The 14,667-nt window shown below is 37.2% G+C and overlaps 1 protein-coding gene across 1 annotated transcript in view; it reads left to right on the forward strand.

The window, feature by feature from the left end:
- Nucleotides 1-14,228, forward strand: part of TRIM33 (tripartite motif containing 33) — a gene marked incomplete at its 5' end in the record, with an annotated part of 30,190 nt that extends 15,962 nt beyond the window's left edge. The window contains 15 exons of the mRNA XM_010162747.1: nucleotides 880-994; nucleotides 2,003-2,149; nucleotides 2,672-2,789; nucleotides 2,994-3,238; nucleotides 3,488-3,652; nucleotides 4,570-4,770; nucleotides 6,236-6,368; nucleotides 7,360-7,423; nucleotides 7,730-7,889; nucleotides 8,721-9,067; nucleotides 9,561-9,684; nucleotides 10,699-10,773; nucleotides 11,396-11,548; nucleotides 13,326-13,376; nucleotides 13,459-14,228. Coding sequence (XP_010161049.1) covers nucleotides 880-994; nucleotides 2,003-2,149; nucleotides 2,672-2,789; nucleotides 2,994-3,238; nucleotides 3,488-3,652; nucleotides 4,570-4,770; nucleotides 6,236-6,368; nucleotides 7,360-7,423; nucleotides 7,730-7,889; nucleotides 8,721-9,067; nucleotides 9,561-9,684; nucleotides 10,699-10,773; nucleotides 11,396-11,548; nucleotides 13,326-13,376; nucleotides 13,459-13,671 — 2,311 coding nt within the window. The remainder of the gene's footprint in view (nucleotides 1-879; nucleotides 995-2,002; nucleotides 2,150-2,671; nucleotides 2,790-2,993; nucleotides 3,239-3,487; nucleotides 3,653-4,569; nucleotides 4,771-6,235; nucleotides 6,369-7,359; nucleotides 7,424-7,729; nucleotides 7,890-8,720; nucleotides 9,068-9,560; nucleotides 9,685-10,698; nucleotides 10,774-11,395; nucleotides 11,549-13,325; nucleotides 13,377-13,458) is intronic.
- Nucleotides 14,229-14,667: the final 439 nt, after the last annotated feature.

The raw sequence follows: 14,667 nt of genomic DNA on the forward strand, positions 1-14,667 counted from the left end.
TGCAATGCTATGTTGTCGTTAAATTAAGGTAGCATAGGATGAAATAAATCCAGAATTTGCAATGGAGTTTAAGAAATGCTGTGGTTTAAACTCTGTGGACAGAGCTCAGGATGATCTGCTTGAGTCTGAAGAAGTTCAGAATAGTGAAGATGCTAAAACTGAGAAAGAATGGCGATGGAAACTTTGAAGAGGTGTGAGGCATAAAAAACTGAAAGGTAGTAGTAGTAAAGCACAAGAGAATAAAATAGAGTGTTGTCAGACAAACCATTAGTGAAACATGTGTATCCTTATTGTGTATTGGTTACAGGTGTGTAATAACCTTTTTGTTACAAGCTTTTTGGGGGGAGGTGGAGGGGTCCATCTGAAATTCAGGGTTGACATCCTTTCTTGTTAGTATAGAACAGCATAAAAGTTTAAGGCATCATATATAAATCCTTCATAGTGAAAGAGACATGGTGTGGAGTTAAATATATATGTGTACATACACACACATGTGGGCTGGATGTGTCTCTGTGTGTGTAAAATATAAATAAAATGTATAAAACACAAGGACTGTTTCACATTATTTTAAGTAAAACACAGGTTGTTAATTGAGATACCATCTTGATCTCAGACTGCTAAAATTTTTTTCCAAAACTGAAATTTTAGATGGCTTCTTTGAAAAGTTGATTAAATGATGATTTCTCTGTTAGAAATCAAACAAGCTATACATTTTGCACTTATCAGAACTTCTTCAAAACAGAAATTGCTCCTTTACTTTTCAAGGGTGGGAAGATGCCTGCAGTGCTCAGTATTTAGTGATATAGTATGAAGTGACTGCCTGACAATACATTTCTCTCTCTTTTTTTTTTTCTTTTTTTCTTTTTTTTTTTTTTTTAGGATAAAAGAAGTAAATGAAACTAACAAACGAGTAGAACAGGAAATCAAAGTGGCTATATTTACCCTCATCAATGAAATCAATAAAAAGGGAAAATCTCTCTTACAGCACCTTGAGGTACAGTTAAGAGAAATAATAATAGCGTTGTTCACTGTTTTCACTCCCCTGTTGAGAACTCACATTCCATGTTTGAAAACGGTTTTAGTGTGACTGCAAGTGTTGTGGCACTAATATTGCCTATGAATAGTGTGTTAGAGTTAAATCTCTTGTTTATCCTTTCACTAGCTAGAGCCTGTCGCTTCTTCAGTTTTATGCCTCAGATTCATTCAAAATCAGGCTCATCATAAAGGAGTGTCTGGAAATCACCTTTCCATGTTATGTTTGTCATATTTCTATATTATAACACATGACAAATTGATGCCATGCGTTTGATGTAACTTTACATCATTCTGTGCTCTGTCAGTTGTGTTAGGTTGGCAAGATCAGTTTCCTTTCACTTGTGCAGGGTGGTGGCAGCAGGGGAAGGGCGCAGGGAAGCGGACAGGCTTGTATTAATTTTCCCTCATGTGTCATGTTGACTGCTTTGCTGCTAAGACAGTGGTGCTCCTAATGGCACCATCCTGACCCTTTAAGCACACCTAGGTTTTCAAAGACGTGGTAGTCTTATATGTTGGTACATGAAGGTGTAATGCTGGTATTTTAAGTTACATAGATTGGCATGGTAAAAGAGGCATTGACTTAAAACATACTTTCCAGCTAACATGTTATGAATAACAATTATATTCTGACTTTTACTCAAATGTATGAAAACTTATGATTACTTTTTTTTTTTTAATATGAAGAGAGGAAATCCATCATAAGAAGTTAGTTCATAGCATATTGCCAGTCTGCCATGAGGTGACTGAAAAATTTAAGATCAAGTTAATTACAGTAGATTTCTTCTGGTTAAGGAACAGTTATTTGGCAATGAAATAGAGTATTCCTGGAAGAAGAGAGAATATGAGCATTAGTATAGGCTGCTTTGCTTGTTTCATTTTTCTTTTGCTTTAAGAACTGTGATAGTGATTTACATTTTCCTCTTAAATCTGAAGCCCACATTGTAATAAAGCTTTTGTTTCTTTGTAGAATGTAACAAAGGAGAGACAGATGAAGTTAGTGCAACAACAAAATGACATCAGTGGTCTTTCGCGACAAGTGAAGCATGTGATGAACTTTACTAATTGGGCTATTGCAAGTGGCAGCAGTACTGCTCTGCTCTACAGCAAACGGCTGGTAAGGAAGCATCCTCTAACTTGTGCATACAGTACAGAGAATGTTTAGTCAAAAGAATTTTCCAAGTATCACGTGGCTCCTTCCAAGGAAGGGACAACGAGTTGTTCATGCTTCATTTAAAAAAAACAAACCAAAAAACTCCCTTCTGTAATAATGGGATAAATTTCCCAATTTGTACAGCACTTTTCATTTGTAAATTAAGGACTTAACAGTTTTATCATAGACGGAATGATGTCAAGTTCTGTAAAGGCACCTCAGTGTTTGACTTGAGTCATTGCAGGAGCAGTATTATTGTGTAACAGTGCTTCTCTGTAATCAGCTTAGAAGTTGAGTGAAAAATTAATGGTACGGTGAATGATTTTCCTGGTGGACTGAGTGTTTTCTAGGCTGCTAACCAAACTTGCTATTGACAGTCCTTGTTGGTGATCCAGCAGTCTAAACTCCCTGGGCAAGTGCACACTTCTTAACATTCTCATTCTTTATTTCGTTGTCATCAACCGTCTTGTTTTTGCTTTCCATTAGATCACGTTCCAGTTACGTCATATTTTAAAAGCACGTTGTGATCCTGTCCCAGCTGCCAATGGAGCAATACGCTTCCACTGTGACCCTACCTTCTGGGCAAAGAACGTCGTCAATTTAGGTGAGAAAATTTTATTTGTTTATTCTGTGTTACTTGAAAAACAAGATTGAGTTGCGGGTGTTAATTCAGCATGAGTGAGTTGGAGTGCAATACATCTCCTAATGCAGAGAAACTGAATTAGAAACATCTGAATATCCTGCATTTATCAACCTTTGGATTATGATGGAGATTTAGCTGTTCACTAAGTTCTTCTGTTTTGTTTAGGTAACCTTGTAATTGAAAATAAACCATCTCCTAGTTACACTCCTAATGTAGTTGTTGGACAAGCTCCTCCAGGAACAAACCATGTCAACAAAGCTCCAGGACAAATCAATCTAGCGCAGCTTCGACTTCAGCATATGCAGCAGCAAGTGTATGCACAAAAGCATCAGCAACTGCAACAGATGAGAATGGGGCAGCCAGCTGGGTCAGTTCCCAGGCAGACGAGTCCGCAAATCTTACAGCAGCAGGTAAGTGTCTTGTATATTCTTATTTCACCTTTTACCATAACACCGAGACTTAAAATTACCCTATCAAATATAAACTTAGAAAGCAGTTTATAAACGTGAAAGTCTTTTGAAGTTTGACATACTTTAACTATGACAGCTCTTGGCTTTTCTTGATGTTATGTAACTAATAAACCTACTACTGTGGAAAGAGATTGGCTTCTTTTTTCCATGTTAAAAGCAAAAGTTTTAAAAAAACAAAAACCCTTGCAGCCTCCCAGGTTGATCAGCATGCAGACCATGCAGAGGGGTAACATGAACTGTGGGGCTTTCCAAGCACATCAGATGAGAATGGCTCAGAATGCTGCTCGTATACCAGGAATACCACGCCACAATGGACCACAATACTCCATGATGCAACCTCACCTTCAAAGACAAGTATATCCTGTGTACACGCTTCATTTGTGCCATTGTGCCAAACTTTCATTACAGTAGATGATACTTCTAGCTGTAAATGTGTTTATCTGTAACACAGCTACACACATTTACACATTGAGATGCTTTTTCATATCGCATACTGTACAGTGACATTTTTGCTGAATGTAAGAAAATTCAAACCTTAAGATTGAAAATTAATTCTAATGTTTGTATTGCATTTTAGTTCTGGGAAACAAAACACTTCCATTTTTTGCTTTTCAATGACATTCAGTTTTTGAGTTTCTTAGAGAATAGTCAGGAATAGTGAAGTTTAAGTGATGAAGTTGGGGGTTTTTACTGAAGTCAAATTTTGAAGTGTTTTTAAATTGAAACCTGAAGCATGATGCAAAGTTCTGCATATCACTAAGAATAAAAATTCTTGAAATTAATGTTAATGTGACTGGAAAACCAAAAATGACTTTATAGTACTTGAAACAGTTATTTAAAAAAAAATAAAAAAGTTTGTAGGCATATGAACTCTAAAGTTGTCTTTGGAGGGAGTAATTGCTTAAGAAAATATAACTATATATGTAAATAATTTGATGGAAGATGTGCTGTATCTTTAAATATCTATCCACATAAAGTGTTTTTCCTTTGCAAGTAAATAAAAACAGCAGTTCCTTTGTATTTAGAGCTGTCAGGTTGTGTTGATAGAAATGTGAGTTTACATGTTCTTTCCCCCCATTATTTTGCTGAGGACTATCATATAATGCACGTGTTGCAATTTTACATGCGGTGGCTGCCTGATTTGTCTGTAATGCAGTCATGATAATGCACGTGTTGCAATTTTACATGCAGTAAAATTTTACATGCAGTAAAATCAGCAGGCTGCCTGATTTGTCTGTAATGCAGTCATGGTCTCTTCTCTTTTCCTACAGCATTCGAACCCTGGTCATGCGGGGCCTTTTCCAGTTGTTTCTGTGCACAACACCACTATTAACCCAACTAGTCCTACTACAGCAACAATGGCGAGTGCAAACCGTGGTCCAACAAGTCCATCTGTTACAGCAATTGAACTCATTCCTTCTGTAACAAACCCAGAGAATTTACCTTCCTTGCCGGATATCCCACCCATCCAGGTCAGTGGAGATGATCAGGCACTTAGGCTGTGGGTGAAGTAATGATCTGCTTTCCTTTCTGTGTATTTTCTATTTGGATACCAGTACTTGTCTGTGGAATGGTGTAGTTAGTTATCATTTAAAGTCGAAGAATTAAAATCTTCAGCCCTTGACATGGGCATGCAACTATTTTAATTATATAGGGCTGACCTGCTTGACCCATGTTAACCTTTAGATTAATCAGTATTTAATGACCGTCCTATAGTAAAATTGGTACTTAGGTTAGTTAATCCCAAGTACTGTGTTGACTTCCTTTCTTCCACAAGATTATCATATAGGAAGATAGCACTAGAATAATTTAATAGTGTCAAATACCCTGAACAGCAGTTTATTCAGAGTCAAAAGTGCCTGACACTTCTCTCATGTTCCTAAATGTAACAATCAAATGCGGGAAGTACAGAGGAAAGGTGTTCCACTGACCTACTTTTCTCTCTCCTCACATTTCCTCTGGATCCCAGTTGTGTGGCTGTAATCATTTCAGTTTTCTCATTAGGCTGCAGGTAATTTGCTAACGTAAGAGTAGTGAGGGGGAAAAAAAGGATGGCATCTCTGAATGTGATTGATCTGCAGTGCTGAAGCTTTGCGTAGTCATTGGAGCAAAACACAAATATAACTGATTATGACTGATTCAGCTGTACATGTCTAAAAGTTCCTGATACACCAAGTTAAAAACAGTTATTGGAATAGTCTAAAACATAAACATGCAACGTCTAGGTGCAATGAAAATGCAGAATTCTGTTAAGAAGTTTTTTTTATACCTGTTCATGTAATAGCTGTTACGGATTTTAGTCGATGAAAGCGTTGGATAGGAAGCTATGAGTCTCAAGTTGCTTGCACAGTCATAAAAACACACTTTGAATACAGTGTATTTCAGACACATTATTTGCAGTTATGCTGTCTTGCAGTTGATAGCTTTAAGCAGTTAAAGTAATGGGGTACCTGTTTCCTTGGTTTTAGTAGATAATAAAATCTATGTAAAAAGTGAATGGGGAGGAGGGAGATTTCACCTGGTGCTATGGAAAAACAAGTTCATGGTTTTCCTTAATATCTTAGTTGTGGAATAACTCCTGCAACATCAGGAATCTGATAGTTCATATGTCTAACACCATTTGTATGACTAACACTGAGCATCTGGGAATCAAAAAGTTTTGAAAGACCTAGAGTAAGTGCAGCCTGTGACCATACTGGAAGAAGTCAGATATTTAGGAGCTTTTGAAAAATCTTACTTTCAGTTTTCTGACTGTGGGTTTCTGTTCTGAAAGACTGATCTCTGTATGAAACTGATAAAAACATTTGCTGATGTCCTGAATCATCAAAGGGATGGTGAACAAGTCTGGTAAAGATACTGATGGCAGTTAAAAAATGCGGAACTGTTAAGAAATTTAATTAGACCTCTCTGATTCCAACTTCTGTTTTTGCTTCTTAGCTTGAAGATGCTGGTTCAAGTAATTTAGATAACCTTCTAAGCAGATACATTACAGGCAGCCACCTACCCCCACAACCTACAAGTACCATGAATCCCTCCCCAGGACCTTCAGCTCTATCTCCAGGGTCATCAGGTAAATCTTTCTAGTGATTCTAGAAAGTGATGGGTATTTCTTTTATTTAAGTTGAAAATAATTACCTACTATTTCCTGCCAAAAGGGAAGTGATATTTTCTTAGTTTAAAATTTATTTTGCTTAGAAATAAATTCTTCTGGAAATATAAATTTTACCCTCCTTCAGAAATATCTTTGTAGTAACAAACTGCCGGCAAATGAATGCCGTATTCCAGATACACGTATAAACTATATTTTTGTCCTGTGTTACCACAATCCTTTTTTCTTTTTTTGTGCATCAGAGGACGTAGTTCAGTTATTGGCCCCAAATGATGACTGTCTAGACCATTCTGAGGTTTGGGAAGTAAGTTTATAGAGTAGCCTAGTCACAGAAATACTTACACTCAACAGTCATTTGAGCAAGGTTATTCTAAGTATAGCCAGTTGATGATGGAGTTTTTGTTGTGCATGTGAACAAATTAAGTCACCAGTCCCTAATTTTGTGTTATTTAAACATTGAAAATGTCCATTTCTGTTAGTAAGAAACTGTTTTCAGTCATTTGATATGTGTTTCTCTTAAGTCTTCTCTCTGCAAGATTATTGTAAGATTCCGTGAATGAATGGTTGCAGTAGTGGAACTTACTGTGTTTCTCAAAACCTGCATGCAAAAAACACAGTCTCCTTTTCTTAACTTCATTGGTGGATATCAGTGGATAAAATTGAAGGACTTAATGGGCCAAGGGCTACAGCACTGTTTGGATTAGGTGAAATAATTATTGGGACTCTAACAACAGTATGTTGTCTGTATTGTTTTTGATAAATATTAAAAAAAATAATAATAATGTGGTGTACTAGACCTTTGTTGTGATAAAACAACTGAGGGGGCAGCTGACTTATGTGGGTTATTAAATTAGGATATTCTAGCAGCACTTCTGATGTTACTCAACACTAGTCATTCATTTTACTGCAGAATGTGAATTTGTACCAAGTCAACTCCTATGCTGCTTTGCAGGTTTATCCAACTCCCACACTCCTGTGAGGCCACCTAGTACCTCCAGCACAGGTAGCAGAGGAAGGTGAGTATATTACGTTAACACTGTCAGGCTGAAAAAATCAGACCTGAAAAAATTAAAAAAATGAATTAGCAATGGGTCCATAGGGCTTCAGTGTAACTCTGACCCAGTCATGGAAGAATGCTTACATGAAGGAGATTTTTGTTGCTTTTTTTTTTCCTTCACTGAGGTTCTCTGCTCTCTTGTAAACGTGAGCTATCTTATAAATATTCTGACATGAGTGACCTTTGAAACAATTCAGGAAATGGTCACTTAAATTTCTTTGCTCTGATGAGTTTTCCTCTTATTTATGTTCTGGTATCTTTCTAGCTGTGGCTCCTCAGGTAGAACTGCTGAGAAAACTGGTGTTAACTTCAAGTCTGACCAAGTGAAAGTCAAGCAAGAGCCAGGAACAGAGGAAGAGATATGCAGTTTCTCAGGAACAGTAAAACAGGAAAAAACAGAGGATGGCAGAAGGAGTGCTTGCATGGTAAAGTCAGTTTCTGCAGCAGTATGTTGTGGTTTTCCTAGCAGCGTGTTTCAGAATTTGGAAATAATAAAGCAGTTTGCTCCCTGGCAGTGTGTCTAAACTTTAAGTGTGAGCCAGCTCGAGTGATGCGCTGTCTGTTTTTGTAGTACTGATAATTACTGAGGGTTTGTAACATAGGTACCAATAAGCTGGCAACGGGACTTGGACAGTAGCTTGTTGGCTTATGTTGAACAAATAAACGTTAAATAATGGCAGATGCTTCCCTTCATGGTTTGGATGGTACCTGACCTAGTGATGCGGATGCAAAACTCACCCAGTCCTTGTCAGCTTTATGTAATTTTTTCTTGAGCTATTAAAAAGAAATACACCTAGTGTGTTTGCTGCTTTTAATCCCTAATAAAAACTGTAAGGAGCCCATTGGTAGTAGTTCCTGAACATTCAAACATACATAATTACATTGAGAAATCTTCCAATCAGTCAAAAGTTCTTATGCTGGAGAATAAATAAAATATTTATGCAAGCGAATATTTTGCAGTGTTTCTCAGCTGTGCTTGATTTAATAGGATTGTGTACTGGGAGCAGGGTGATGGGTTTGAGGATTTTTCCTAATGAAAAGTTAAGGTATATTTTTAACAATTTATCAGTGTGTTTGGCTTGAAAATTTGTTTGTCATGTTATATGTCAGTATATTTTTGTGGAAAAGTAGATTTGCCACTTATTTGGGAAATATGTATAGCTCCTTTACATGGTAGTGGCTTTTGATTTTCAACATGTGAAGAAAGAAACCCTTGTAAAATTGACTCTGATTTGCATGTGCCACTTTTATTTTAGCTTAGCAGTCCTGAGAGCAGCTTGACACCACCACTATCCACTAATTTGCATCTGGAAAGTGAATTGGAAGCATTAGGAAGCCTTGAAAATCATGTAAAAACAGAACCAGCAGATCTAAGTGAAAGTTGCAAACAGTCTGGACACAGCCTTGTAAATGGAAAATCTCCAGTGCGGAGTCTAATGCACCGATCAGCTAGAATTGGGGGAGAAGGCAACAACAAAGATGACGATCCAAATGAAGACTGGTGTGCTGTGTGCCAAAATGGAGGGGATCTGTTATGTTGTGAAAAGTGCCCAAAGGTGTTTCACCTGACTTGTCACGTACCAACGCTCCTCAGCTTTCCAAGGTACCAGAAACAGTGTAATGATTCCTGAGAACAGCTCTGTGGTCTCATTTGTATTGTAGATTTCAACACAGCACCAAAACTGGTGTTTCATCCTCAACATCAGCTAGTTCTGGATGATTTCTTGTCAGTAAAAAAAATCTGACACTTCAAAGGTCTGCTTGAATTGTTCTGTATGTAACTGGTCAGTGTTTATCTGATAAACCTATGGTCTCTCAAAATGTGATTCTGTTATGTAAAGGTACTTTTAAAGTCATGGTGAGAAAGACATTGTAAAGTACTAGAACGTACTTAGGAGAGGAATATGAGGGCAGGAAAAATGACCTTGACTGGCAGAATTATCTTGAGTATTAAGGGTTATTCCTCATCTTTGGATATCCAAGCCTTTCCTACAGTACAATGTGAATTTGTAAGAGCTAATGAAAAAAATCTTTGTAGTCATCACTGATGAGACTTTGTCTCTGGATATCTGGAATAACTGTGTTTTTCTGTTTAGTGGAGAGTGGATCTGTACATTCTGCAGAGATCTCGGCAAACCAGAAGTCGAATATGATTGTGACAATTCACAACACAACAAGAAAGGGAAAACAGCACAAGGCCTGAGTCCTGTGGACCAGAGGGTATGTCTCAAATCTGTGGGAATCTGTTTCCTAGCCAAAAGTGCTTTCTTACATGAGCTATGATCCACTGTTTTTTGAAGATGTTTTTGCTGTGGACACAGCAAATTAACTATAGTTGTGGCTTTCACAAAACCAAAAACAACCCAAAAAACCCACTACCACCAAAACTAGTAATGAGATTTTTCTTGCTGTGACCATGTACCCAAGTGTTTGTGACTGTGCGGGAGTGCTCCATTACATTGGCACTGTCATCATCTAATAGCTAAAACTTGCATGTGAACACATATTCTGTATTTAAATGCATCCTTTAACATGCATTAGTCTCTTCAGTGTTCTTAATTAGAAGTTCTTTGCATTCAGCCTTCATGAAATAGTTATGTAAGTTTGGTGTGTCAAGCTCATGCTGTGCGAGGTGCTACAAGTATTTAGGTGCATTCTTGTGGAAGGTGTCACGACCTTGACAGAATTATTTTTAGCTTTATCAATCAGCCTGTGCATTAAGTGTTGGAGTATTATCAAAGCAAATTCCTCCAAAGTGATTATAAGCAAAGGAAAGAAAAATATTTCAACAGGGAGTTCACAGAAACACTCTGGCTTTGGTTTCTAATTGTTTAGTTTTTCCTTGTGGGGAAAAGAATAAAAGTCTGCAACTTAGTCCTTTCCTGTTACACACAGTTCTGGTTGGATGAAAGTGGTGGTAGCTTGTCTTTTTTTTAATTTGACTGTATATTAGTGTACCTCTTCATGTTTGACTTTAGCCCTAGACTTTTGTTTAGGAAGAAGAAGGCAAAAAGGGAGTAAATTTCTGCTATGTGAACAGTAAGGTGGTGTTCTACCCTTTCAACAGTGCCTTCCTAAGAACTTTACATTTTATGATTAAGCTTGTGGGGATTGCATTTAAATTTTCTAGAACTAAGCTGCTAAAGTAGAAACCTATTTAAAATAAGGAAATAAGAACTTCTGGACTGAGGATAAATTAGGATATTAATGTGAAGCTGTTTATTTCTTTGTAAGAAATGTGAACGTCTCCTGCTTTACCTGTATTGTCATGAGCTGAGCATTGAATTTCAAGAGCCAGTCCCTGCCTCGGTGAGTCTCCTGAAAAATAGTTTGTGATTTATTTTTGGCATAACATCTCTAAAAGTCTAGAATTGAGTTTGGGAAGGAACTGATTGCTTTTACTTGAAGCATGTACCCTTATCGATCTAAAAGTCCTGGTGGTCATCCAGTATTTCATGATTCTGAGAGAGACAGAAGCTGATTATATAGCTTTTCCATGCAGAGGCTCTACTCCCACTCTCAAACCCAGATTTATAAAAATGCTTTCAATTGGCAGCTGTTGAATTGGAAGAGGATGTTTTAGGATACCCATGAAATTCAGAATGCTTTAGGAGAGCTTTTTTTTTCTTTTTTTTTCTTTTTTTTTTCTTTTGGACAATATTTTAAATGCAAGGAGAAAAGAAATTACTTTGACACCTGTTTTCAGCTGTAAAAGAAAAGCATTAGTGTGCTATGATAGACACTGAAGGTGAGAAAGAACTTAAACAGTTTGAGGAAAGGAAACTGTTCTCACTTGCTGTACATTCGTACAGTGCATGATGAGATCAGGTGATTAATTTTTGATAAGTGAAGTGACTCAGCTGCTTCTGTGAACTATGTAGTCATTGTAGTGATAAATCACTGTTTGGTTTGGTTTGGTTTTTTTTTACAGATACCAAACTACTATAAAATTATAAAGAAACCAATGGATTTATCTACAGTGAAAAAGAAACTGCAAAAGAAGCATTCCCAACACTACCAGACTCCTGAGGATTTTGTGGCAGATGTCCGGTTGATTTTCAAGAACTGTGAAAGGTTTAATGAAGTATGTTAACTTCCAATCTGTAGTCTTTTTTTTTTTTTTTTTTACATTAAGATTTATTTCAACATGGTTGTGCAACTTCTCCAATTAAAGGCTCTGCTTCCAGTTGTAACTTCTGCTTATGGAGCAGTTGCTGAATCAGACACTTAAAAAACAAACAAAACAAATGCAATTAGAGAATTACCTCTCAGTTTTAGCTAAATGGGAGGTGAGACTTTAACAGAGAGAACTTTAAGTGCATTCACTAGTGTGGATATGTGACTGAGAAGCAGGGTGACCTTGTCATTGTACATTGAATAGATTGTAGAAGTGCTTAGGAAGTGTGGTAATAAAGACAATTAAGTAGTCTTTAAAACTGTCTCAAGCTATACAGATAATCATTCCTATACTCATGAAACATGGTGGACCTCTACTGAGGAAAAGTACCTTTCTGAAGAATAGTCTACTGCTTCTAGTATCTCATGCAGGCTGAACCAGAAGAGCGTGGTGTTCGTTATGGCTAGTATTAAACTTAGTGCTTTAGCTCATGGGTAGTTGGGCTCTCACAAAAATCAGTTTTCAGGAGCTAACTTTTGTATGGAGTAATATTTTTGGTGCATGTAGAAAGTAGACATATTTTGCAATGACCTCATCTGATAGTGAAACATTTGCACCTTACATGTGAAACATGTGACTTGAGATAAATCATCTAAGTGTTATCAGTAGGTGGAGCAATGGTAAAAAACACTGTAGTATTGTGCTGAAACAGAGTAGGAGCTGAGATAAGAGGGCATCCTCATTTCTGAGATGCCTTAAAGCAAAGATGACAAAGCCCTGAGGAGAAGGCATCACAAGGAATGGCTTTCTTCTGACCTTAGAAATGCATAAAACAGTATTTTTCTGTAAAATGCAATCTGAGTTTTGCAGTATTTGGGCTGCATTTCTGGCTCTGTGAAGAAGTAAATCGAAGTGCACAAAGCTACAGTTAAAATCTCAGCTGTTTCACAAGTACTCTAGTGAAAATCAAGGTTAATGATGTAATGCTGTAAATGCTCACGAGCGTTTGGGACTTTGACACCTCCGACTCCCTTATGTCTCTGTATTAGGTGGAGGTTAATGAGCACTGTGGAAGAAGTTGCAATTATGTGAACTTCTCAATCAAGGGAATTAATGAAGCATCTACTGTAGAGGAAAACATGCTGCAGCTCTTAGGGATGAGAGTAAAACAAGGGAGCAAGGACTGATGAGTGTGGTGGTGGTTTGGGGGTTTTTTGCTTTTTTTTTGTTTTGTTTTGTTTTTTAAATAGGTGTTTCAGACTTGTCTTGCTCTCTGAAATTCAGGCTCACCGCAAAGGACGAGTCACCCTGACCTCTCATAGTAGCATCATGTCTAGTGCCTCTAAGCCATATGCTTTAAAATAGAAATGAAAGTGGGGTAAGACCTCCAAGAAAGTAGTCTCATGGAGCACTTCTCTCTAAAGTGAGACTTTTCCACAGTGATGTCCAGGCAACTAAAATTTATGATGAAGAAAGCAATCATGAGTAGGGCACAATTTTGAAAATGACTAGGAGACACTTAATTGTACAAAAGTTGTGTGTTTTGTTGAAGGTTATTTACCTCATGTCACCCTCCTAAGACTGTTTTAAACCTGCTTCCCCTAAGTTTGAGAAGTAAAGAGGTGTAGTCCATAACAAACTGTTTTGTTGTTATGGCTGAGTTTAGTCATCCAATCCTATGCAATCTCATAACTTTAGAAGGGATTATAATTTCCTTTTTTTTTGACTCTGGTATCCTTTTTAGATGATGAAAGTTGTTCAAGTTTATGCAGAAACACAAGAGATTAATTTGAAGGTAAGCGTTTCAGACCATGCACACTTGGTGAAGGGATGTGCATTTCCAACAGGTGAATATTCCTGTCTTCTTTTATTTACAGGCTGATTCAGAAGTAGCACAGGCAGGGAAGGCAGTTGCATTATACTTTGAAGATAAACTTACAGAGATCTACCCAGACAGGACCTTCCAACCTTTGCCTGAATTTGAGCAGGAAGAGGATGATGGTGAAATAACTGAGGACTCCGATGAAGATTTTATACAGCCACGTAGAAAACGCCTAAAATCAGATGAGAGACCAGTGCATATAAAGTAATCTAATGATATGGACCTAAAATTTATTGTAAAAACTGTTATTTAAGTGTTCCTGGAATATTATCATGCCTATGGTGGCCATCTTGAAGAAGCTGATAGCTTTTTAAACAGTATTAGATTACAAAAAACACTTGTACAGAAAAACATTGTCATCAAAAGGGGAAGAAAAAAAAAAAGTATTGTAAATTTTTGGTGCTTTGGTTTGGGTTTTTTTTTTTCCCCTTGATTATTTGCTATATTCTTTCTTTCCCTGATGGAGGGGACACACTCATTCTGGTCTCACAGATAGAGGTGGATGAATGTTGAAGAGAAGCAGATGTGATAGATGTTACATGTACAGATAAGACTGCTTAGTAAAATGTTCTGCAGGACTGGACCAATACAGTCGCTGTGTCTCGCGCTCGTGCTGGACTGCAGTGTTCCTGAAATCCCCTCTGTGTGTGGACTGACGTGCGTGTTGGTCATTGCTTTTATCATCTCATTGAAGCGGTATTGTGAATAATTGGTCTTCTGTGTTCATCCAGTTATCTAAATTTGACTTTATACATTTTATCTATAGCAAAAGGAAAAAAAAAAAAATCATTAAACTGTTCTGAATTGGCAAGTGCAGGAGTGTGAGTTCTTGACAGATGAGACTAAACTGGTTGCAACAATCTCTTTTGAGTAGGGCTAGGTATATTTGTTATGAATCCTGTATACAGAACAATTTAATGGCGTTCATGGCAAGAGTCTTAGCATTGTGTCATCTGTCCCTGATCCCCCTAATGAGGCAGAATGTTATCGCCAGTATTCATTGTCTAATTTTTCTGTACTTAAATTACAGCCTGAAGAGGTGGTAACTGGTTGGGGTGTTTTTCCAGTCTTCCTAAATATCAGTTTCTAATAGACCACTTGGCAAACAATAACCTGTTAACTACCAAATGTGTAAAATTTCCTGTATTCACTTTGTCTTATTTGTAAATAGTGAATTGAGATTTCTTGCAGATCGGCAACATTT

The sequence above is a fragment of the Antrostomus carolinensis genome, unplaced genomic scaffold (assembly GCF_000700745.2).
Source record: "Antrostomus carolinensis isolate BGI_N321 unplaced genomic scaffold, ASM70074v2 scaffold22562, whole genome shotgun sequence".
Taxonomy (NCBI): domain Eukaryota; kingdom Metazoa; phylum Chordata; class Aves; order Caprimulgiformes; family Caprimulgidae; genus Antrostomus; species Antrostomus carolinensis.